Source organism: Bombina bombina, chromosome 2 (genome assembly GCF_027579735.1).
Source record: "Bombina bombina isolate aBomBom1 chromosome 2, aBomBom1.pri, whole genome shotgun sequence".
Taxonomy (NCBI): Eukaryota; Metazoa; Chordata; class Amphibia; order Anura; family Bombinatoridae; genus Bombina; species Bombina bombina.
This window is the reverse complement of record NC_069500.1, coordinates 713243175-713268612: the sequence shown is the minus strand read 5'-3', so window position 1 is coordinate 713268612 and position 25438 is coordinate 713243175. Positions and strand designations below refer to the sequence as shown.

Sequence of the window (25438 nt, the reverse complement as noted above, 5' to 3'; positions counted from 1 at the left end):
ACTGGGAAGTTGTTTAAAATGTTATTTTATATCTGAATCATAAAACATTCTGACTTTACTGCCCTTTAATTACTGATATATACAGTATATATTTTGCATTTAATATCCCGTTAAAATATTTTTTTTTCTGACTCAAAAATTCATCCAATTTAAAAATGTAACTTCACAATCTAATCAGCTCAATTCTATGAGGCCCATTTATCAAGCTCCGAATGGAGCTTGAGGGCCCGTGTTTCTGGCGAGTCTGAAGACTCGCCAGAAACAGCAGTTATGAAGCAGCGGTCTCCATAACCCTGTCCGCCTGCTCTGATGAGGAGGACAGGAATCGCCACAATTCAACCTGATCGAATACGATCGGGTTGATTGACACCCCCCTGCTGGCGGCCGATTGGCTGCGAGCCTGCAGGGGGCCGCGTTGCACCAGCAGCTCACAAGAGCTGCTGGTGCAATGCTGAATACGGAGAGCGTATTGCTATCCGCATTCAGCGATGTCTGTCGGACCTGATCCGCACTGTCAGATCAGGACTGACAGACATTTGATAAATAGGCCTCCATGTCTTTTTCAGCATATATTTACATTTATATAGGCAAATCTATGGCCAATTAACCTACATTTGCAGTCCTGAGGATTTGATTATCAAGATGATTTTCAGCATTAATTGTATGCACTATAATGTCACTACTATTTTATTGTATTTGTAATTCTGATTGTTTTACTCTGTTCTACAGTGGTTTAATAATAATTTTGGGGCATATGTTCAAAATGAAATGAATGCTTTTAGCTTATCAACGCGTTTCTTCTGTAAGTATTTAAATTTAAATAGTAAATATATCATTCAAAACCATTTATGTGCCACAAAGGCACAGGAACTATCACCCATCCCTTCCTAAGACATTGTACCGTGACTACATTTCCATCTTTGAGAAACAGAAAGGAAACAACTTGCTTTATACTCATGAAACATTTATTCTTGTATCCGGAGCAGAACAGCAATATTTACAAAATGAAAACTATATGTGTGTTTATTTGGCGTGCCAAGGAAAAAAAGCTATTGGTACACAAAGAAAACACAAGGACTTTCCTGAAATGAACGCCTTATTAATTAGCAAAGCGAGAGGATAGGGATGTGGGAAATGGCTCTGCGCTTACAGGAAGTGACTAAGGTAAAAATGCAGTCAGGAAAGTGGTTAGCATATGATTTTTCTGAACAAACAATAGCAATGTTTTCAATCCTGACAAGTTAAATAGCATAACTGAACTTTTTATTATAGTTTGACTTATAGAACTTATAAGAAAAAATATTGCACATTTCTGCATTTATTAACCCTTTCATGTGCATTTCTATAACTACTATTCATAGACTCGAATGATGATTAATACTCAAGGGGCAAGTTCCTATATATAATATTATGATTAAATAGTTTACTTTTCAGTTAGCTGACTATGGGTGGATGTATCTTACAGGGGTTCCTTACATTTGATAACACTTTGTAAATAATAAATAATAACTAGTTAGTTTGTACAGGCACAGCCTCTTGTATTTAGGCATAGACTCTTCTCTCTTCACTTATCTTCGTTAAGTACAGAATGAAGTAACTCAAGAGTAACAGGGCTTTGATTCCAAACCAAAACAGCATTTTTCTACCTTGCAAGTGTGATAAATTATGGGAATGCAAGTAAAAAAAATACAATGGGTCTTGGGCTTGCATGAAATGTCAGCACGTAGCTTAGTGACCATTGATGTCAGAGATAGGATTAATTATACTGGTCAATTTCTTCGTCTGCAAAAAATCAATTTACATCTGAAAGTTCAATACTCGTCTTCTTTTCTAAGTTGATAATCTTTTATTAAACACTGTGAACAAAAGAAAAGGATGTCAGCTATAAACAAACAAAATTAAAAAAAAATTCCAATCGTTAAAGAGAATGATTGACACATTAGAAAAACAACATAATCTTTTTTCTGTTTTTTTTTATTATTCACCAAGATAATTAGGATATATATTAATATATATTTGTTAAACAACTAGAGGAATTGGCCGTTCTTGTTAATACATTGTCAGAACCCAGTTATAGAATATCTTAGGTATGTCACTAGATTATAAAATGCATAAAGAAGGTGAACCTTTACAACTCTGTGGTGGTCCCTATTACAATCCTTGCAAAACTTTCAATTCAGCTCAAGTAGTTTTTGGCTTCTTTTTCTATTCCAATTCTTTAAAAGCATGTGATATAAACTAATGCATGGTGGGTAATTCATTCAATTGTATTAGGTTTTCAATGCAAATACAATGGGGAAGCTGAATTAGGCTGACCATATTGCCGCTTTAAAAAGGGACACATAAAAAATACATGTCAGGGTTCTTATACAAAACATTTATTTAAACAGCCCTGACATATGTATTTTTCATATGTGTCCCTTTTTAAAGCGGCAATATGGTCACCCTAAGCATAATGGGCAGAGTAGCTTACAGTACATATCACAGGATCACAGTAAAAACATAATTATTTAGATTCAGCCACCAAGAGTACTATGAAAAAAACAACAGTGTAGCAAATTCATTCATTTTTGATGACTATCTGATATGATTTGTTTTTGTTTTTGTTTTTTTTACTTAACAAATGATGGTGTGTGCAATTATCAATTTCATATAATTTGTGTAATCCAATTATTATGGTACTGAACTTGTAAACTGAAATGAGCATTCGTGACAGCGAGTTCACTAATCTAGGTGCAAGCACTTTGAAAAGCACTCTTGTGAACCATTTTGGACTTAAAAGGGACTTGAAACAATTTTTTTCTTTCATGATTTAGAAAGAGCATGTGATTTTACACTTCTTTACAATTTACTTCTATTACTTAATTGGCTTCATTCTCTTGATATCCTTTGTTGAAAAGCATATCTTAATAGGCTCAGTAGTTGCTGATTGGTTGCTGCAGATAGATGCCTCATGTGATTTGCTTACCCATGTGCATGGCTATTTCTTCAACAAAAGATATATAAAAATAAAGCAAATTAGATAATAAAAGTAAATTAAACTGTATTCTCTATCTGAATCTTGAAAAAATTGAGTTTCATGTCCCTTTAAGGGTCCTTAGGAAGATACAGTGTAAAAAGGCAGCATGATTACGATTTGCAGTTTAAAAAAAAAAACAAAAACACAAGTAAAACAAAATATACTTTTCTCCAACATAGGTGTGTCCGGTCCACGGCGTCATCCTTACTTGTGGGATATTCTCTTCCCCAACAGGAAATGGCAAAGAGCCCAGCAAAGCTGGTCACATGATCCCTCCTAGGCTCCGCCTACCCCAGTCATTCTCTTTGCCGTTGTACAGGCAACATCTCCACGGAGATGGCTTAGAGTTTTTTAGTGTTTAACTGTAGTTTTTATTATTCAATCAAGAGTTTGTTATTTTGAAATAGTGCTGGTATGTACTATTTACTCAGAAACAGAAAAGAGATGAAGATTTCTGTTTGTATGAGGAAAATGATTTTAGCAACCGTCACTAAAATCCATGGCTGTTCCACACAGGACTGTTGAGAGCAATTAACTTCAGTTGGGGGAACAGTGTGCAGTCTCTTGCTGCTTGAGGTATGACACATTCTAACAAGACGATGTAATGCTGGAAGCTGTCATTTTCCCTATGGGATCCGGTAAGCCATGTTTATTACGATCGTAAATAAGGGCTTCACAAGGGCTTATTAAAACTGTAGACTTTTTCTGGGCTAAATCGATTCATTATTAACACATATTTAGCCTTGAGGAATCATTTTATCTGGGTATTTTGATATAATAATATCGGCAGGCACTGTTTTAGACACCTTATTCTTTAGGGGCTTTCCCAAAGCATAAGCAGAGCCTCATTTTCGCGCCGGTGTTGCGCACTTGTTTTTGAGAGGCATGGCATGCAGTCGCATGTGAGAGGAGCTCTGATACTTAGAAAAGACTTTCTGAAGGCGTCATTTGGTATCGTATTCCCCTTTGGGCTTGGTTGGGTCTCAGCAAAGCAGATACCAGGGACTGTAAAGGGGTTAAAGTTCAAAACGGCTCCGGTTCCGTTATTTTAAGGGTTAAAGCTTCCAAATTTGGTGTGCAATACTTTTAAGGTTTTAAGACACTGTGGTGAAAATTTGGTGAATTTTGAACAATTCCTTCATGTTTTTTCGCAATTGCAGTAATAAAGTGTGTTCAGTTTAAAATTTAAAGTGACAGTAACGGTTTTATATTTAAACGTTTTTTGTACTTTGTTATCAAGTTTATGCCTGTTTAACATGTCTGAACTACCAGATAGACTGTGTTCTGAATGTGGGGAAGCCAGAATTCCTATTCATTTAAATAAATGTGATTTATGTGATAATGACAATGATGCCCAAGATGATTCCTCAAGTGAGGGGAGTAAGCATGGTACTGCATCATTCCCTCCTTCGTCTACACGAGTCTTGCCCACTCAGGAGGCCCCTAGTACATCTAGCGCGCCAATACTCCTTACTATGCAACAATTAACGGCTGTAATGGATAATTCTGTCAAAAACATTTTAGCCAAAATGAACACTTATCAGCGTAAGCGCGGCTGCTCTGTTTTAGATACTGAAGAGCATGACGACGCTGATAATAATATTTCTGAAGGGCCCCTAACCCAGTCTGATGGGGCCAGGGAGGTTTTGTCTGAGGGAGAAATTACTGATTCAGGGAACATTTCTCAACAGGCTGAACCTGATGTGATTGCATTTAAATTTAAGTTGGAACATCTCCGCATTCTGCTTAAGGAGGTATTATCCACTCTGGATGATTGTGACAAGTTGGTCATCCCAGAGAAACTATGTAAAATGGACAAGTTCCTAGAGGTGCCGGGGCTCCCAGAAGCTTTTCCTATACCCAAGCGGGTGGCGGACATTGTTAATAAAGAATGGGAAAGGCCCGGTATTCCTTTCGTCCCTCCCCCCATATTTAAAAAATTGTTTCCTATGGTCGACCCCAGAAAGGACTTATGGCAGACAGTCCCCAAGGTCGAGGGAGCGGTTTCCACTTTAAACAAACGCACCACTATACCCATAGAGGATAGTTGTGCTTTCAAAGATCCTATGGATAAAAAATTAGAAGGTTTGCTTAAAAAGATGTTTGTTCAGCAAGGTTACCTTCTACAACCAATTTCATGCATTGTCCCTGTCGCTACAGCCGCATGTTTCTGGTTCGATGATCTGATAAGAGCGGTCGATAGTGATTCTCCTCCTTTGGAGGAGATTATGGACAGAATCAATGCTCTCAAATTGGCTAATTCTTTCACCCTAGACGCCACTTTGCAATTGGCTAGGTTAGCGGCTAAGAATTCTGGGTTTGCTATTGTGGCGCGCAGAGCGCTTTGGTTGAAATCTTGGTCGGCTGATGCGTCTTCCAAGAACAAGCTACTTAACATTCCTTTCAAGGGGAAAACGCTGTTTGGCCCTGACTTGAAAGAGATTATCTCTGATATCACTGGGGGTAAGGGCCACGCCCTTCCTCAGGATCGGCCTTTCAAGGCAAAAAATAAACCTAATTTTCGTCCCTTTCGTAGAAACGGACCAGCCCAAGGTGCTACGTCCTCTAAGCAAGAGGGTAATACTTCTCAAGCCAAGCCAGCTTGGAGACCAATGCAAGGCTGGAACAAGGGAAAGCAGGCCAAGAAACCTGCCACTGCTACCAAGACAGCATGAAATGTTGGCCCCCGATCCGGGACCGGATCTGGTGGGGGGCAGACTCTCTCTCTTCGCTCAGGCTTGGGCAAGAGATGTTCTGGATCCTTGGGCGCTAGAAATAGTCTCCCAAGGTTATCTTCTGGAATTCAAGGGACTTCCCCCAAGGGGGAGGTTCCACAGGTCTCAGTTGTCTTCAGACCACATAAAAAGACAGGCATTCTTACATTGTGTAGAAGACCTGTTAAAAATGGGAGTGATTCATCCTGTTCCATTAAGAGAACAAGGGATGGGGTTCTACTCCAATCTGTTCATAGTTCCCAAAAAAGAGGGAACGTTCAGACCAATCTTAGATCTCAAGATCTTAAACAAGTTTCTCAAGGTTCCATCGTTCAAGATGGAAACCATTCGAACTATTCTTCCTTCCATCCAGGAAGGTCAATTCATGACCACGGTGGATTTAAAGGATGCGTATCTACATATTCCTATCCACAAGGAACATCATCGGTTCCTAAGGTTCGCATTCCTGGACAAACATTACCAGTTCGTGGCGCTTCCTTTCGGATTAGCCACTGCTCCAAGGATTTTCACAAAGGTACTAGGGTCCCTTCTAGCTGTGCTAAGACCAAGGGGCATTGCTGTAGTACCTTACTTGGACGACATTCTGATTCAAGCGTCGTCCCTTCCTCAAGCAAAGGCTCACACGGACATTGTCCTGGCCTTTCTCAGATCTCACGGATGGAAAGTGAACGTGGAAAAGAGTTCTCTATCCCCGTCAACAAGGGTTCCCTTCTTGGGAACAATAATAGACTCCTTAGAAATGAGGATTTTTCTGACAGAGGCCAGAAAAACAAAGCTGCTAGACTCTTGTCGGATACTTCATTCCGTTCCTCTTCCTTCCATAGCTCAGTGCATGGAAGTGATCGGGTTGATGGTAGCGGCAATGGACATAGTTCCTTTTGCGCGCATTCATCTAAGACCATTACAACTGTGCATGCTCAGTCAGTGGAATGGGGACTATACAGACTTGTCTCCGAAGATACAAGTAAATCAGAGGACCAGAGACTCACTCCGTTGGTGGCTGTCCCTGGACAACCTGTCACACGGGATGACATTCCGCAGACCAGAGTGGGTCATTGTCACGACCGACGCCAGTCTGATGGGCTGGGGCGCGGTCTGGGGATCCCTGAAAGCTCAGGGTCTTTGGTCTCGGGAAGAATCTCTTCTACCGATAAATATTCTGGAACTGAGAGCGATATTCAATGCTCTCAAGGCTTGGCCTCAGCTAGCGAGGGCCAAGTTCATACGGTTTCAATCAGACAACATGACAACTGTTGCGTACATCAACCATCAGGGGGGAACAAGGAGTTCCCTAGCGATGGAAGAAGTGACCAAAATCATTCTATGGGCGGAGTCTCACTCCTGCCACCTGTCTGCTATCCACATCCCAGGAGTGGAAAATTGGGAAGCGGATTTTCTGAGTCGTCAGACATTGCATCCGGGGGAGTGGGAACTCCATCCGGAAATCTTTGCCCAAGTCACTCAGCTGTGGGGCATTCCAGACATGGATCTGATGGCCTCTCGTCAGAACTTCAAAGTTCCTTGCTACGGGTCCAGATCCAGGGATCCCAAGGCGGCTCTAGTGGATGCACTAGTAGCACCTTGGACCTTCAAACTAGCTTATGTGTTCCCGCCGTTTCCTCTCATCCCCAGGCTGGTAGCCAGGATCAATCAGGAGAGGGCGTCGGTGATCTTGATAGCTCCTGCGTGGCCACGCAGGACTTGGTATGCAGATCTGGTGAATATGTCATCGGCTCCACCTTGGAAGCTACCTTTGAGACGAGACCTTCTTGTTCAGGGTCCGTTCGAACATCCGAATCTGGTTTCACTCCAGCTGACTGCTTGGAGATTGAACGCTTGATTTTATCGAAGCGAGGGTTCTCAGATTCTGTTATTGATACTCTTGTTCAGGCCAGAAAGCCTGTAACTAGAAAGATTTACCACAAAATTTGGAAAAAATATATCTGTTGGTGTGAATCTAAAGGATTCTCTTGGGACAAGGTTAAGATTCCTAGGATTCTATCCTTCCTTCAAGAAGGATTGGAAAAAGGATTATCTGCAAGTTCCCTGAAGGGACAGATTTCTGCCTTGTCGGTGTTACTTCACAAAAAACTGGCTGCTGTGCCAGATGTTCAAGCCTTTGTTCAGGCTCTGGTTAGAATTAAGCCTGTTTACAAACCTTTGACTCCTCCTTGGAGTCTCAATTTAGTTCTTTCAGTTCTTCAGGGGGTTCCGTTTGAACCCTTGCATTCCGTTGATATTAAGTTATTATCTTGGAAAGTTTTGTTTTTAGTTGCAATTTCTTCTGCTAGAAGAGTTTCAGAATTATCTGCTCTGCAGTGTTCTCCTCCTTATCTGGTGTTCCATGCAGATAAGGTGGTTTTACGTACTAAACCTGGTTTTCTTCCAAAAGTTGTTTCTAACAAAAACATTAACCAGGAGATTATCGTACCTTCTCTGTGTCCGAAACCAGTTTCAAAGAAGGAACGTTTGTTGCACAATTTGGATGTTGTTCGCGCTCTAAAATTCTATTTAGATGCTACAAAGGATTTTAGACAAACATCTTCCTTGTTTGTTGTTTATTCTGGTAAAAGGAGAGGTCAAAAAGCAACTTCTACCTCTCTCTCTTTTTGGATTAAAAGCATCATCAGATTGGCTTACGAGACTGCCGGACGGCAGCCTCCCGAAAGAATCACAGCTCATTCCACTAGGGCTGTGGCTTCCACATGGGCCTTCAAGAACGAGGCTTCTGTTGATCAGATATGTAGGGCAGCGACTTGGTCTTCACTGCACACTTTTACCAAATTTTACAAGTTTGATACTTTTGCTTCTTCTGAGGCTATTTTTGGGAGAAAGGTTTTGCAAGCCGTGGTGCCTTCCATTTAGGTGACCTGATTTGCTCCCTCCCTTCATCCGTGTCCTAAAGCTTTGGTATTGGTTCCCACAAGTAAGGATGACGCCGTGGACCGGACACACCTATGTTGGAGAAAACAGAATTTATGTTTACCTGATAAATTACTTTCTCCAACGGTGTGTCCGGTCCACGGCCCGCCCTGGTTTTTTTAATCAGGTCTGATAATTTATTTTCTTTAACTACAGTCACCACGGTACCATATGGTTTCTCCTATGCAAATATTCCTCCTTAACGTCGGTCGAATGACTGGGGTAGGCGGAGCCTAGGAGGGATCATGTGACCAGCTTTGCTGGGCTCTTTGCCATTTCCTGTTGGGGAAGAGAATATCCCACAAGTAAGGATGACGCCGTGGACCGGACACACCGTTGGAGAAAGTAATTTATCAGGTAAACATAAATTCTGTTTTTTGCATAGAAACTCCTAGTCACCATTTTGCTTTCAGTTCACACTAAAATGGAAAAGGTGCTTGTAAATAATGTTTAAAAAAATACTTGCGAAAGTTGCAACTTGCAAAGCATCCATATAGCAATAGAAAAACCTTGCACAGTCTGCCCATCCTGACAACATAAAATAAGCATTCAGATGGGTTAGGAGGAGTGCCGATGGAAATGGATTACACTGTTAATGTGATTTATAAACACAATTTTAATAACACCAGTATACTGCGAGTGATATTCACGACAGTGCTAGTGTGATTTCTAATCAAATATTAAAAATTAAAAATAAAAACACGCCATTTGTAGATGTTGATATCCTGAAGTGACTATAGAAGTATGTCCATCATGCCAAGATACCTATTGCATTGATATGGTTAATGAGGATGTAGTCTGATCAGAATAGATTAAAGGGACAATGAATTCCAAATTAAACTTTTATGATTCAGATAAGGCATGTGATTTTAAACAACTTTCCAATTTACTTTTATCATCAAATTTGCTTTGTTCTGTTGATAGTCTTTGTTGAAAGCTAAACCTGGCATTTTGACAGTTATTCACAGTTAGACACTGGTAATTCATGTGTGCCATATAGATAACATTGTGCTCACTCCTGTGGAGTTATTTGTGAGGCAGCACTGATTAGCTAACATGCAAGTCTGTCAAAAGAACTGAGATAAGGGGGCAGTCTCCCGAGGCTTAGATACAAGGTAATCACAGAGGTAAAAAATATATTAATTTAACAGTGTTAGTTTTGAAAAACTAGGGAAAAGGGTAATAAAGGGATTATCTATCTTTCTTAACAATAAACATTTTCAAGTAGACTTTCCCTTTAATGTCACACATGCAAATTAGTATTTTATTTGCTTAGTGAACATAGGGGTTAGAAAAATACAGCATTCCTGTAACATTAAAATATGAGAATGGGCTATTGTATGTGTCAGTTTGAGGAGACCTCCCAGTTTCTATTTTGATAACAGGTACTTTTGCGGCTATAAAACTTGTTTGCAGCATTGGCTTTTTAGCAAACAAATCAATCAAGCACTGTATTGTAATCACTTGAGAAACTCGTCGACCAATTTGGACGGAAAGCAAAAAGCATTCTCAAGAGCAAATCACTGAGAGAGAGAAAGAGAGAGAGAAAAAAAAATGAATGAATATATTTTATTTCTAGTTTAAGTAGCTTTGTTCTATTTAAAGAGAGAGAGAGAGAGAGAGAAATAGGAATGAATGTATCTTTCTATGGGGCCGAATTATCAAGTTCTGAATGGAGCTTGATGCCCCCTTGAGGCTCACCGGAAACAGCAGCTGTGAAGCTGCTCCATAACTTGTCTGCATGCTCTGAGGCTGCGGACATCAATCTGCCCGATCCTATACGATCAGGCTGATTGACATCGCCCCATTTATCAATGTGCGGCAGACATGATACGCTACATCGTATCATGTCCGCTCACACTTTCATAAATGGGCCCCTTTATATGCGTATGTGTGTGTATATATATATATATATATATATATATATATGTTATTTATTTTTTCTTAAAAATCTTAAATCTTATATGTGAGTGTATATTTTTATTATAGCCCTAACACTTTACTAAAGGTCTCCAGTCACACTAACGTTTTTTAGAGCTGTTATGTGGTGCTCTTGAACGGAACACATAACTTACAATATGAGCGATGTCTAGTGCAGCCATTCTCTGGTGAATCTTTTTAACCATGAACTTGTAATACCAGTGCGTGCTATCAATAGAGCTCTATTTCTAATATGGGCCTATGAATTTAACACCTTGACTGCCAGAGGGTTGCAGCACATTGTCTTTAAATGCATTGCAGCTTTATCTGGTAGGCAAAGAGTTTATTCTATACATTGAATATCTAAATCTCAAATATATTATATAGTGATTTGATACTATATTGCAAGCTTTTTGTTGTTGAGTATAGCAATTCAACTGAAGGTAATGCATCTGCTGAAACAAAGTTTACCATTATACCTTTAGAATTGAAGTTGTTACTTGATTGTATGTGTCAATTATGCCACTATATTGATAGGATCTGCCATTAAAAGGCTCAGGCTGCAATCTAATTGGTACAGGGTTCACCATTATATAACAAAATTGTAAACCTCCAGAGACTGTATCTCTCATAACTAGATTTTAATTTCTGTAAGGATGTATCTTATATTAAAGTTTCAGTAAACCACTGTATGGCTGCACAACTACATTCAGGTATTTTGTTAAATGAGAAATATATAACACTTTTGAATAAACTAAATGTATTTTATAATTATTTAATCATATCTTTGTCTTTGTAAACCTGCTACCCCCATTGGCCACACCTACTAGAGAGATTTTGTAGTAGGGAGTAGTACAGCCCACAAGAAGGGACAGACTTTCATGATTCAGATAGGGCATGTAATTTTAAGCATCTTTCCAATTTACTTTTATCACCAGTTTTGCTTTGTTCTCATGGTATTCTTAATTGAAAGCTAAACCTAGGAGGTTCATATGCTAATTTCTCAGACCTTGAAGGCCGCCTCTTATCTGAATGCATTTGTTCCCGTTTTTCCACCACTAGAGGGTGTTAGTTCATGTGTGTCATATAGATAACACTGTGCTCACTCACGTGGAGTTCCTAGGAGCTAGCACTGATTGGCTAAAATGTAAGCCTGTCAAAAGAACTGAAATAAGGGGGTAGTTTGCAGAGGCTTAGATACAAGATAATCACAGAGGTAAAAAGTGTATTTATATAACTGTGTTGGTTATGCAAAACTGGGGAATGGGTAATAAAAGGACTATATATCTTTTAAAACAATACACATTCTGGTGTAGACTGTCCCTTTAAAACAGCTTTTGCTATTTTCTGAAAAGGGTCTCACTCACAAATTCCATGCATTGCTTACAAGAACACAGCTAATAGTATTGTGATCCACTGTTTACTATGGTGCATGTGTGTGGCGCTGTGTCAGTGGTGAGACCGTGCATGCGCTGTAGGCCTGTTCAGGGAATCTGGCAGACACAGCATAGCAGGAGCACACCTTCATTATCGTCTATGGCGATGTCCATAACTGTTTGATAGCATAATCTGCCCACAGCTATGACGGAGGATAAAATAGTGCATAATCAAGTGTAATGTTTACACTGTAAAAAAAGGATATATGTGCATTGTATAAATCATGTTTATATGGCATGTTGTATAAGAAAAAATCAATTGTGTTTACTGTCCCTTTAATATTTTACATTGAGGTGCCTAAACTTTTTTGTATGTCGGGGCCACATTACATAATTTACACTTCTACTAAAGATAATTCCTCAGAATAAAATTAGATTATAATAACATCTTTAATTAAAAATGACAAAGGAATTTAGTTACTATTAATGAAATTAGTGTAACTGTATATACTACACATGTGGTTAATTAGCCAATGAGAAGTGTGGTTGAATTGCTTTTTCCATAACAAGTTGCTAATGTCTGTTTTCTGTTCAGTTGTGGTAAGGGCTACACAAAAAAACCTTCAATGGGCCGATAGTTTAGGCAGCCCTGTACTACATTGTAATCTCTTGGGAGCTAGCTGAACACATCCAATGAACCAATAACAAGAGGCATATATGTGCAGCCATCAATCAGCAGCTAGCTCCCCGCTCCTGATTCTACCTAAATATGCTTTTCAACAAAGGATGCCAAGAGAACTAAGCAAATTAGATAATAAATTGGAAAGTTGTTTAAAATTGTATGCTATATGTGAATCATGAAATAAAAGGTTTGGGTTTCATGTCCCCTTAATGGACACTAAAATCAAAATTAAAGTTTCATTATTCAAATAGAGCATGCAATTAAAACAAAACAAAAAAAAATCCAGTTTACTTCCACTATGAAAATGTGCACAATCTTTTTATATGTACAATATCTCAGGCACCAGTTTCTACTGAGCATGTGCAAGATTTCACAATACATACATATATGCCTTTTGTGATTGGCTGATTGCTGTCTGAAAATAGAAGTAACTTAGAAATTTGTCAGCAAAAATCTACTACTCACTTGAAAGTGTTATTGCATTGTCTTTTATTATGCATTTATTGACCATCCATGCACTTATACTTTATGTAATGGTCCTTTCAATTACTTGTTTTGAAGGAATTAAAATTGGCCATTTAGGTTCTTACAGTCTTTGCTAAAGCTAGTTTTAAAGTCAAGGAAAATGTATACATTTTATACCAAAATTAATTATCGATAATATGACTTCCCAAATTTAAATGAAAGCAGGCCCCAAATTTACCCACATGGCTGTGCTGTTTGTGTTAACCAAATGGATTTGTGAGCGGAGGTACCATATTCGAACTTGGAATCTGTTGAAAAAAATTGAGGCAATATGTTAATTTAAAAACATAAATTATCAACCAAAGGCAATACAATTGCAATTCATATAGTCCACTTAGTGTGACACCAGACCAGAGTCACTCAGAGTTTCGTATTTGGATCTAGTCCAGTGCTTTTCTCCAGAAGTTTATTATAAACTTATTATATTAACCTGAAAGACATTTCTGTATATGAAGTTGTACTGTGCAAAGATTTGCTCCATTTTTAAAATATCTATATTTAACTTTGCATAAATTCTATTTTACTTACGTGGTAGTTTGATTTGATATATTTTGGTGCAATAAAATGTAAAAAACAACAACAACAAACAAACAAACAAAAACTATTTTCCTCAACGCCCAACACAAAATGTCACTTCTGCTCTGTTAGACTAATACATCAATGTGACACCTACCATTTTCAGGCAGTGCTGCAGTTCCCTCATCTTGCTCTCCAGTTGGGTTTTTATAGTGGTGAGAGAGTCTGTTTTTTCTTTCAGCTGTTTGCTGGTCTCATCCTTCTCCTTTCTGAGAAAGTCCTTTTCCTCATAAGCTTTCTTTATCTCTGTATCCCAATTACGCTGCATATTATCTAGCGCTGACTTCTTTTCTCCCAAGATTGTTGTCTTCTCTTGATCGCACTGTTTCTTGTTCTCTTCAGCACGATCTTTGCTTACCTTCAAATAGGTGTTCTCCTTGGTGGTACTAATGATATCCTGTCTGAGATTGATCAGAGCTGTCTCTATCTTATGTTGAATTTCACTAGTAAATGGATTACAGTTTTGTAAGGTTCTTTGATCCCTATCACTAAAGCTGGATGTATATTTGCTAATTGTTGCGTCATAATTATCTTTCATGCGCTGGATCTCTCTGTTAAACTTGTCTTCAAATGATGCACAAGAACTTCTGAATTTTAACAGCTCTTCCTGTGCATCGAGCATCTTGTTTCTAACATCTATCTTATCCAAACGATATTTCTCTCTCTCTGAGTGAGCCTGCTGTTCCCTTTCAGTCACAATGCTAATAGTCTTGGTGCAGTTCTCTTTGTAGTTTTTGTACTCAAAATCAATGATATTCTTCTCTTCACGCATAGTGAGTCTCTCAGCTGCTCAGAAAATAGGGGGTAAAAAACAACAACATTTATTTAGCATTTTCCAATATCATATTGAAGATAAGATAAATTCCTGTGTAGTTATCAGGAAATGCTATAAGGATTGATTTGTTTTTTGTTTTTTAAATAGAAATCAGTTTTTACTATATGAATTCATAATAAAGAGGTATGAGGAAGTGCTGTTTGATTTAAAGAAAAATAAAACCCAGAAATTGTATTTCCTGATTCAGACAGAGGATACAATTTTTAACAACTTTCCAATTTACTTCTATTGTCTAATTTGTTTCGTTCTCTTGGTATACATTGTTGAAGAAGCAGAAATTCACTACAGGGAGCTCACTGAAAGCCAATGACAACAGACAAATATGTGCAGCCACCAATAAGCAGCTCATGAGTCTACCTATGTATCAATTTCAACTAAGGATATCAAGAGAACAAAACAAATTAGACAATAGAAGTAAATTGGAAAGTTGTTTCAAGTCACACAATCTATCTGAATTATGAAAGAAAAAAATAGGATTTTATGTCCCTTTAATAAAGGGTTTATAGAGAACAGGATTACAGTGAAATACAGGAAAGATTACATGAAGCAGAAAAGGTGCACGGAGTACCAGTAGTCTATGCAAGCTTTCTACTAATTGCTGATTCATAGAAATGAGTTAGTAAAAGAGCAATATATTGCTGTAAGATAACATGATGTAATATATTTATTTTATACCATACTTGTTTTGTCTTATGTGAAAATACAGTAGGCACAGTCAACACCAAAATTGTTATTGTTTAAAAAGATAGATAATGCCTTTACTACCCATTACCCAGTTTTGCCCAACCAACATTGTTATAGTAATATTCTTTATAACATTTAAACCTCTACATTTCTGCCTGTTTCTAAGCCACTACTGACAGCCTCTTATCACATGCTTTTTTATTTTTTGTATTTGCTTTTCACAGCAAGAGACTGCTAGTTCATGTTGGCCATGTAGATAACATTGTGCTCACGCCCGAGGAGTTGTGGCTGACACTGCACTAATTGGCTAAAATGCAAGTCAATAGATAATAAATAAATAGCCAGGTGATCAGGGGGCTGTCAAAAGAGATTTAGATACAAGGTAATCACAGAGGTAAAAAGTATATTAATATAACAGTGTTGGTTATGCAAAACTGGGGAAATGGTAATAAAGGGATTATCTATTTTTTTAATTAACAATAATTTTGGAGTTGACTGTCCCTTTAATTTTGTTTTCCAATTTGTATAATGAAATTGTGCACTCATGTAATGACTTTAGGCATAGTGATAAAAACCTGGAGGGTTTTTTACTTGGTGAATCTTAGGGACTAACCACCTACCCCAGTTATGGGAAATAAAGGGACAACGTACTGTAAAATTGCTTCCTCTTAATGTGATTCCAATGACTTGTTATACCAAGCGCAATCTTTCTAAGTTTTTTTTTTTAGTATAGGTTGTTTTTTTTTTTGGGGGGGGGGGGTTGGGGCACAAGAGCTATGTTCACTTTAGGCCCTTTTCAGTGCAATTTTTAGAGTAGGTTTAGAAAAAGAGCTAAGTCACTTTATGGCAATGCCTTACAAAAAGCCGTTCTAAGGGCTATTGCATTATAAACTTATAGTGTTAGTACATGGTTTTTATTTTGGGGTGTTTTTTTTTTTTTAAAGGGGGCCTTAGTTTTAGTATAACTGTGTTTGTTTTATTTTTAGTAGTGATGTTTTTTTTGTTAGTTTTTCTTATTTTGGGCCAGATTACAAGTGGAGTAATACCAGCGTACGCTAATGTGTGCTGGTATGGTATTACAAGTTGACAGCAATGTGAACGCGAGCTCGTGTTCGCATTGCTTGGAAGCATTGTGCTCACGAAAACGCGCTTCCATAGGCTCCAATAGAAGCCGCGTTTTCATGCCGTGAGAACTAGCGCAACAAAGGGAGTAAGTCGCACAGCGATGGCAGCAAATTGTAAATATATATGTATATGATTCTATACATATATATTTATGTGTTAATATCTGTATATACACATATTAACACATAAATATATAAATATATAAGTATAAAAGCATATACGTACAGTATATATAAACTTGGGAACATACAGTTCCCATACACCTCAATGTAAATGCTCTTTTCAGTGCTGCTTTATTTCTAACTCCCCGCTCCCGCCAACTTTACCCCAAAAATACTGCCTAGTGCAGTTATTTTATTAAAAAATATAAATGCTACAATTTTTTTTAATAAAATACACTACACTGTATTTTGGGGGCATTTGGGGCACATTTATAAAATTAACCAGAGATAGTATCTCTGGTTAATTTTCTAAGCGCTACTTGCTACCGCGAGCTTGTGGTAGCAATAACCAGCCACTTGTAATGGCTGGTTATTTATCACACTATTTTGCCAATTTGAGGGCACGCAATAAATTAGCGCTCCACTTGTAACCTAGCCCTTTGTGTGAATTTAGTGTTTGTTATTTTTTGTAACTTAGGGAGTGTTGGCTTAGAGGTGGGGGTTAGGTAGAAGTAGTGTAGGAGTAGTTTGCGTTGGGGGGTTGTGGTGATGTAGGGCTTAATAGGTTAGGGGTGTTTGTCTTGGGGGGTTGTGACGTATAGGGGTTAATAGGTTAGGAAGTTTATTGTGGTGGGCTATTCGTGGTTTAGGGGTTAATAGGTTAGAAAGTTTATTGTCGTGGAGTATTGGTGGTTTAGGGGGTTAAGTAGTAATGGGTAAGTTTGCCGTAGTGGGTTATGTCAGTTTAAGGGTACACATGTATATTTATTGGGCTGTGTGCTATGTATTTTAAAGGGATCCTTTACTTTACATCACCAATGTCGGCGCTGATGCTGCTTGGAATATTTCATCCGCATCGCCACCTATTGCTATGTATAGTAAAGCCCTCCTCTGCAAAGCTGCCATTAAAAAGTAATGTTGGCACTTTTTAATATTTTGCCAGCATTCTGGACATCGCATCAGATTCCATTTAAATATATTGCCGCCTTGCAGCACTTTCGATCATCGGGCCCTTGACAGTCCAATTGAAAATGGCAGATATCTTCTGCTTCCTCTTGTTTACACAGTTTTTCTGTGCCTATTACTGCAGTACTGACATTTTCAGTATAGGTGTAAATTTCAGCAGGTAAAAGGATAATTTTCAAACAGCAAAATAAAGGTAAAGGAGCAATTTGTAAACCATTTGTAATGCACTCCTGCAGGTAAAATAAATTATTGGGAGCACATTAAAGAAAACTTTACAGCACACTGCCCTTTTAATATAAGATGGTATGAGAAAGTTTTGCATGGAGTAATAAGGGACAGTTATATGACTCGAAAGCAAAATACAGGAATGATAAGATGAAGCAATAGGAATTGCAGCAGAAAGGTCTGTATGGCAATTAGAAGGAAAATAGGGAGGATATTGCTTAAAGCAATATAGGAGTAGCTAAAGGTCAAACATACGTGGTGCAGTAGCAAGAATAGACTTACTGTTATTTAATATATACTGTAGCTATGCACACACATGCAGCAATACACACATTTCACCCAGGAATGAATTAATAACTGATTTAAAATAATAAAGGATAACACAAGTATCACAACTCATACACATCTGATGTGTGTTTGCTAATGTGTAATGAAAACTCATTTACAACTCTAGCTATTTTCTCTAAATGTTTTCTTGTGATTACTTTCTAATTAGACAGATTTATGCAGAAATATAATGCTGGTTGAGAAACTTCCTTCATCTGCAAATAGATTTGTTTGTTATCACACTGTGGCCTCAGGGCAAAGCCTGTGACAGCCCCCCATTTCAATAGTGCCCTTTCTGGCTCATTATAAACAGCAGAAGCTAAGCCAGCATTATGACTCCCCCTTGGTTAGTCTGCATCAGAAGATGCGCAGTTGTGCAGCCTTCTTGTACAAATATGGTGGCAGGTTTTGCTGTATGGCCACTTTGTGACTGCCATGTTGTAACCCTGCTGCCATATTTGTAAATGAAAATCCATAAATTTTCTTACACTATGGGCCATGTTTTCCAGTCGCAGCATACAGAGGTGCAGCCCAGGCCCCCTGTAGCAAAACCAATACTGATTGTAGAGCCAGGTGGGCTTCAGACCTCTGAGTACCCTGCAGTTACAACCCTTGACAAGGACTAGTTTCTTACCATAGCAGGAGATATTTAAAATGTTCAACCTCTCAATGCAGGTTTTACATGGGATCCCAACTGCCTGTGCATGTGCAAGTGCCGCTGTCAGTTGAGTCTGTGAAAGAGAAAAAGGAGTGAGAGACACCAACCTAAAATCACACTGTATAATTCATGGCTGTCCCAACTAAAAACTAGGGAGCATCTAGCTCATGCATTCTATTGCCAGCTAAGGTTAAGGAAGAGCAGTGGAGATCCTAGGGGCAGGGGCAGGGGCAGTCACACCAGGGCCCAGGAGGAGGGTCATAGCTGTCAGTCTATACATAGTTGTGTGCCTATGTAGTCTTTATCTGTGTATAGATACATATATAGTGCAGCGTGTTCACTATAAGGGGTAGATTCGGCCCTTGTTTCTGCACGAGCCTTTAGGCTCGCCAGAAACAGCAGTTATGAAGCAGCGGTCTAAAGACCGCTGCTCCATAACTTGCTCGCTGCCTCTGAGACTGCGGTCTTCAATCCACCCGATCCTATATGATCGGGCTGATTGACACCCCCTGCTAGCGGCCGTGAATCTGCAGGGGGCAGCATTGCACAAGCAGTTCTGGTGAACTACTTGTGCTGAATGCTGTCGGCATTCAGCGATGTCTGTCGGACATGATATGCTACAGCGTATCATGTCGGACAGACATTGTTAAATCTACCCCTAAGTGTAAAGATATTCTGTCATTATACAGCACAGCATATTCATCAGTATACACACTCATCATATTTATTCAGGGCAATGTACTTAGTATCATTATAAAGTGCAGCATGCTCATTATCAGTATATATATATATATACAGTACATATATATGTATACAAGTATGTATGTATATATATATATATATATATATATATATATACTCAAAATCATTATAGAGAGAAGCATACATGTTATTACTATTGAGTAGTACTTAGCTTTGGGGAGGCCCAAAAAAAGTTTTGCACTAGGGCCATCTGTTGAGTACGTAGGGTTACCAGGTGTCCAGTATTTTAGTAGGTGTTCAGTAAAATCTTCACAAAAATACTTGACATTTAAATTTCCAGCTTTGGATGGCCAGTTTAAAACTGTAAAGCTAAAGTAGTATTAGGCAATAGAACCTAATACATCCCGAAACCCTGATATTTAAATATGTGGTCAGCGATTTTTTATTATTGCAAATTTTTACCATCTAGAACTACAAAGGTGGGAATAGATTGTTCTTCCAATAAATTTGCTTCTGAGTCTGTATATTTCTATAGATTTATGCCATTTGCAAGACCATATATATGTCTAGAATACGACTGATTTGAAGTCTGTTTGTATAGAAGAATATCTTTCATTTTGATTAATTCTATTTCTAAAATCTGTCCCCCTGGCCATGCAAGTGAGCAAAACATATTTTAGGCGTAGATATATACTAAATGTGGATATCAGTGTTAGAAATTATGTGAGTATTCTTTATAAAATTCTTAGTGCAAACACTATATAATAATGAAGAAATCTATGGCCAGGGTGGGGTATATGGTATTTTTTATTTTATTTATGTTTTTAAATTTAAAAGGACATTAAAGAAATACCACATTTAAATGTTATTTTAATATATATATATATATATATATATATATATATATATATTTATTAATAGATTATGCATTCCATTGTATACAAGATACATGTTTTAAAGTTAGTTAACACTTTCATTTTTTAACACAAATTACATGATTTTGCAAATTATGGGCAGTTCTGAAATATACCCCTTGAAAAGACTGGTGGAATCCAAGTTTCTGGTAGGAATATCAAGAGAATGAAGCAAATTAGATAACAGAAGTATATCAGAAAGTTGTTTAAAATTGTATTCTCTATCTGAATCATGAAAGAGAAAATTTGGGTTTAATGTCCCTTTAAGTATTACAAGTTTCAATATAGGTAGGGATACAACAGGCAAAAACAGCTAATTCAATGGCCAAAATAAAGGCAGAGGTGCTATTTGTAAACAATTTAGGGCCAGATTACAATTTAAGCGCAAAATATTGCTTCCGTGAAAGCAATATTTGCGCTCAACTTAGTAATACCAGCGCACGCAAATGTGCGCTGGTATTACAAGTGAGGTGCAATGCAAACGCAATCTAGTGTTTGCATTGCATGGAAGTATTGTGCTCACGAGAGTGCGCTTCCATAGGCTCCAACGGGAGACTCGTTCTCATGTCGTCAGACACGGAATGAGAACTAGCGTAGCACAGGGGATGTCGCGCAGGGATGGTCAGCAAAGTGTAAATATAAAGGTATATGAATATATACACATATATTTATGTGTTTATATGTGTATATACACATATTAACACATGAATATATACTGTATGTACATAAGCATATACATATACAGTATATTTACAGGGAACACACAGTTCCCGAAGACCGCAATGTAAAGGCACTTTTTTGTCTAACATTTATCCACCAATGAGCAAGCGCTACCAGGTGCTGAACCAAAAATTGGGGACTCCTGCTTTTCAAATAAAGATACCAAGAGAACAAATAAAATTTGATAATAGGAGTAAATTAGAAAGTTGCTTAAAATTGCATGCTCTAGCTGAATCATGAAGGAAGAATTTTGGTTTTCATATCCCTTTAAAACGTGACGTTTCAGGGATACTCTCCCTTTTTTCAGACACACACACACATACATATATATATATATATATACACATCATGTTGGAATACACAGATATACTCAAATATACACAGAGAAGTTACTAATACAAATTCACAGACACCTAAAAATGCCCAAATATACAATCAGGCATGCAGTTTATCAAAAATAGATATGCAAATAAGTACAAAGTTATACAGACAGTCATATTCTTTTTAAAATACAAACACAGACACAGAGGTATTTTTGCATATATTATGAAATACAAGCAATGACCCAAACACACAGATATACTGATATGCAAACACGTAGACTGAAAAAAAAAAAACATAAAATGCACACAAAAGCACACAGACACAGTGATACACAAATACATCCAGAGATGCAAACAGGACCACATCCTATGCTGATACGACCACACCCAAACACAGATACTCCCTGATACAAATATTAATATATACAAAAATACACATATTGTTAGAAAGGCAGCCACAAAGTCTCACCATGTTAAACCTCAAACTCTCTGGACCTGATATTGAAAACCTCGCTGCTCAGGCGAGATATTATAAGTCCCTTAAAAAAAATAGAAACAGAAAATGTTATCTTGAGAAATGTGTATGTTGCTATGTAGTGTTCTTTATGTGAAACAGAAACTCCTACATTACAATACAATGTTTAAAAAAAATCCAAAAGATTTTGTGTGATTTCTCTCCATGGCAGCAAAGTTTTGAATATCAGGCCCCCTGTGAGACGTGCTCCCTTAAAGCTCAATTCATTTACCTTTGCAATCAGGATTCAAATGCTTATTCTATGACTTAAAGGGACAATGAACCCAAACATTTTTCTTTCGTGATTCAGATAGAGCATGAAATTTTAAGCAACTTTCTAATTTACTCCTATTATCAAATTTTCTTCATTCTCTTGGTATCTTTATTTGAAATGCAAGAATGTAAGTTTAGATGCCGGCCCATTTTTGGTGAATAACCTGGGTTGTTCTTGCTGATTGGTGGATAAATTGATCCACCAATAAAAATCTGCTGTCCAGAGTTCTGAACAAAAAAAGCTTAGATGCCTTCTTTTTCAAATAAAGATAGCAAGAGAATGAAGGAAAATGATAATAGGAGTAAATTAGAAAGTTGCTTAAAATTCCATGCTCTATCTGAATCATGAAAGAAAAAAATTTGGGTTCAGTGTCCCTTTAAATATTTACACACAGATACTGATATAGATGCATACATTTTCATATACACAATTCACAGACACTGATATAGATATATAGTATTAGGGAGACATTATTAACAAACCACTCATCAAATCACAAACTAACATTCTTAGACATTGACAAATAGACACACAATGTTACACAAACACAAATAGAATATTTAGCAGAGATACATACATTGTGATGCCCGGGTTAAGAACAGACAAGTTAGCAATACCATTGTCACATAGCACACAATTAAACCTAGATGATAATGACAAACACATACTACACTACACTAATTCTAAAAAAGTATAACATAAACGTTTATGAAAAGAATTAAGTATGTTGGTCTCTGAATCGTCACTTTATTTTTGCTCTATAAAGGGTTTTTGTAATTATACTTTCTAATGTTAAAGTAACTAATCAACTTACACAGCTCTAAGGTATTTAATGGGAGGTGTACAATTTAGTTTAAATGGAAATTTTAGTAGATTTTAGTTAACTGATTTTTTTTTCATATTAGGCTTTAATTTCTAAGGGATATAAATTGAGGAGGGTACTCAACAGTTACTATGTGAAATGTTTGCAAGAAAACACCATGTAGTTATTGCTCACATTCTAAACACACTTACCATTTTGACCATCTGAATCTGCAAAGTCTTGTTCATGGTGTCCACCTCTTGCTTTTTTCCTTGTAACAAGGCATTGCAAGCGTTCTTCTCCTTTTCTGTATTGTTTATCTGAGTTTGTACTTTGCTGTAGTTTGCATTCAAGTTCTGGTTCTTCAACAGGAGCACCTGGTTGAGCTGCTCTACGGTCTGTAAACGTTCGTCAGTGGCAGTGTGCATATTGCCATAAAGCATGAAGAGTATTAGGCTAAGGATGATGAGAAACTGGATGATAGAGGTGAAGAGGAAAAAATATTTGCAGTAGTACCAACAGTCTTTCTGAGTAGACCTAAGGATATCTTTGGACTCCAGTCCAAATTTGGCCATTGCATAGCTCCTGTCCATGGTTCTGGAACACTATTGAACGTTATGATTCTTCTCTGGCTTCTCTTGATATGGATCAACGTACTCTTCGCAAAGTTTTTTTTATTTTAGACTAATAAATAGAAGGGACTGCTTTCTTTGTTTCCATATAACTACTCTTTATCAGTCTTGTGATCAACCACTCCCCATGTATCGCTTTCAGCAGCCAGTCACTTTCACAGCTGACTACTGGTTACAGAAGGAGTATGCTAGCTAAGGCTCATAGCTGTATTACTTAACTGATGTAAACACTTTTATCTACAAGAGACACAGACTAGGAGTGGTCAATCAAACTCCGCTGTTCGTCTGTTTATATAAGTTAAAAAAAAAAATCCAATCCCTGGCTCCTTCCTGGTATTCAGGATGTTTTAACTTCCTCTAATTTATCTTAACAGTCGCCACTGAGGGAAGACCTATTGTGTAAGCCTTAATGGAGAAGACACATTTTCACGCTCTAGGAAAACAATAACCCAACACCCTCCTGCTTGATAGCATAGAAGTCTACTACTGTGATGAATTATCAGTTTATATGTTTTGTCATTAGCTTTTTCTCTGCTACGGCTATGTACATTTCTGGGTCACATAGAGACTTTTCCCATGTTATGAGATTGAAGGGCTTTGAGATTACCTTGTACTTGGTAGTTGTATGTAACTAGTTTAGGGTAACTCTTGGTTTAGGTATGTGAAATGGTTTGCTCCCATCTAAATCCATTGGTCAAGTGAGTATTTTTGCTTTCTGGTATACAACACTCAATCTAATTCTTAATAATATATGTGGAATTCATAATTACAACCTATTTGTATGAGCATATACTGAGCGTGGATTTCTAGATTTGGTTTTGAGACCAAATCTTAAAAAAAGGCAAAAATATGATGTCCCAGTGCCGCCAGTCACACAGTTACATTTACCTAGAAGATAGCAAGCTGCCAGGTATGTATTTATTCCACAAGCACGTCTCTGCTTGGTAAAAGGTATTTTAGATTATACTTACCCTAAAGGCTATAATCTACAACACCTGACCATCCGACCACACTATACCTGATATGTTGGCCACAATCTGCTATACCCATTCATCCTATATGTTTTCTGAGAACCATTTTATTTTGCCTGGCTGACTACTTACCTAGGCCATCCTACCTATATCTGTCTCCTGCCTGGGTTCACCTTATCTTGCTACTTTTCTGTTTGCACTGTCCTATAGTATTAACTGGACAAGACCTTTACCAAACTGCCTGTCTATAATTGCTCCTGGATTTCTTTTGTTTTGTTTTTTTAATTGCAAAAGAGATGCAATTATTTTGAGGCGATGCCTTACCAAATGCCCTTTTCAGGGACATTTTTAGAGTAGGTTTTTTACTTTTATCGTAGAATAGGTTTCTAGATTTTTTATGTGAAAAAGAGCTAAAAGTTTTTTTTAATTTGAATGGTTTTTTTTGTTTGTTTTAAAGGGGACTTAAGTTTTAGTATAGACATATCTGTGTGTTTTTTTTATTTTTGGTAGTGCTTTGTTTCTTTTTAGTAATTTGTTTTTTTATTTTCAGTAAATATAGTGTTTGTTATTTTGTGTAACTTAGGGGATATTAGGCTAGGGGTCTTGTGTGTTTAGCTGTTAGGTAGTTAAGTAGTGTAGGGGTAGTTTGTATTTGGGGGTTGTGGTGATATAGAGGTTAATAGGTTAGAGGGTATTGGTGGTAAAGGGGTAAAGTAGTATAGGGGGTGTTTGCAGTGGGCTATTGGCGGTATAGGGGTTAATAGGTTAGAAAGTTTATTGTTTTGGCTGTTGGTGGTAAAGGGGTTAATAATCAATAGTGTAGTGTTAGTTTGTGATGGTGGGTAATGTC

The 25438-nt window shown here is 37.6% G+C and overlaps 2 protein-coding genes across 3 annotated transcripts in view; one reads left to right on the top strand and one right to left on the bottom strand.

Moving 5' to 3' along the window:
* Positions 1 to 25438, top strand: part of FRMPD1 (FERM and PDZ domain containing 1) — a 378412-nt gene that overhangs the window by 213844 nt on the left and 139130 nt on the right. The window lies entirely within an intron of this gene.
* Positions 948 to 23865, bottom strand: LOC128649443 (plasmalemma vesicle-associated protein). Of its 2 annotated transcripts, none has more exons than XM_053702714.1 (5): positions 23198 to 23865; positions 18713 to 18809; positions 13853 to 14541; positions 13358 to 13427; positions 948 to 1856 (listed from the first exon to the last, which is right to left on the bottom strand). In XM_053702714.1, exons 1-4 carry the CDS (start codon positions 23576 to 23578, stop codon positions 13380 to 13382), a joined length of 1215 nt encoding a protein of 404 aa, XP_053558689.1. In that variant the 5' UTR covers positions 23579 to 23865; the 3' UTR covers positions 948 to 1856; positions 13358 to 13379. The 2 variants fall into 2 exon arrangements, with proteins under 2 accessions (XP_053558689.1, XP_053558687.1); XM_053702712.1 differs by having other exon boundaries at positions 13362 to 13427.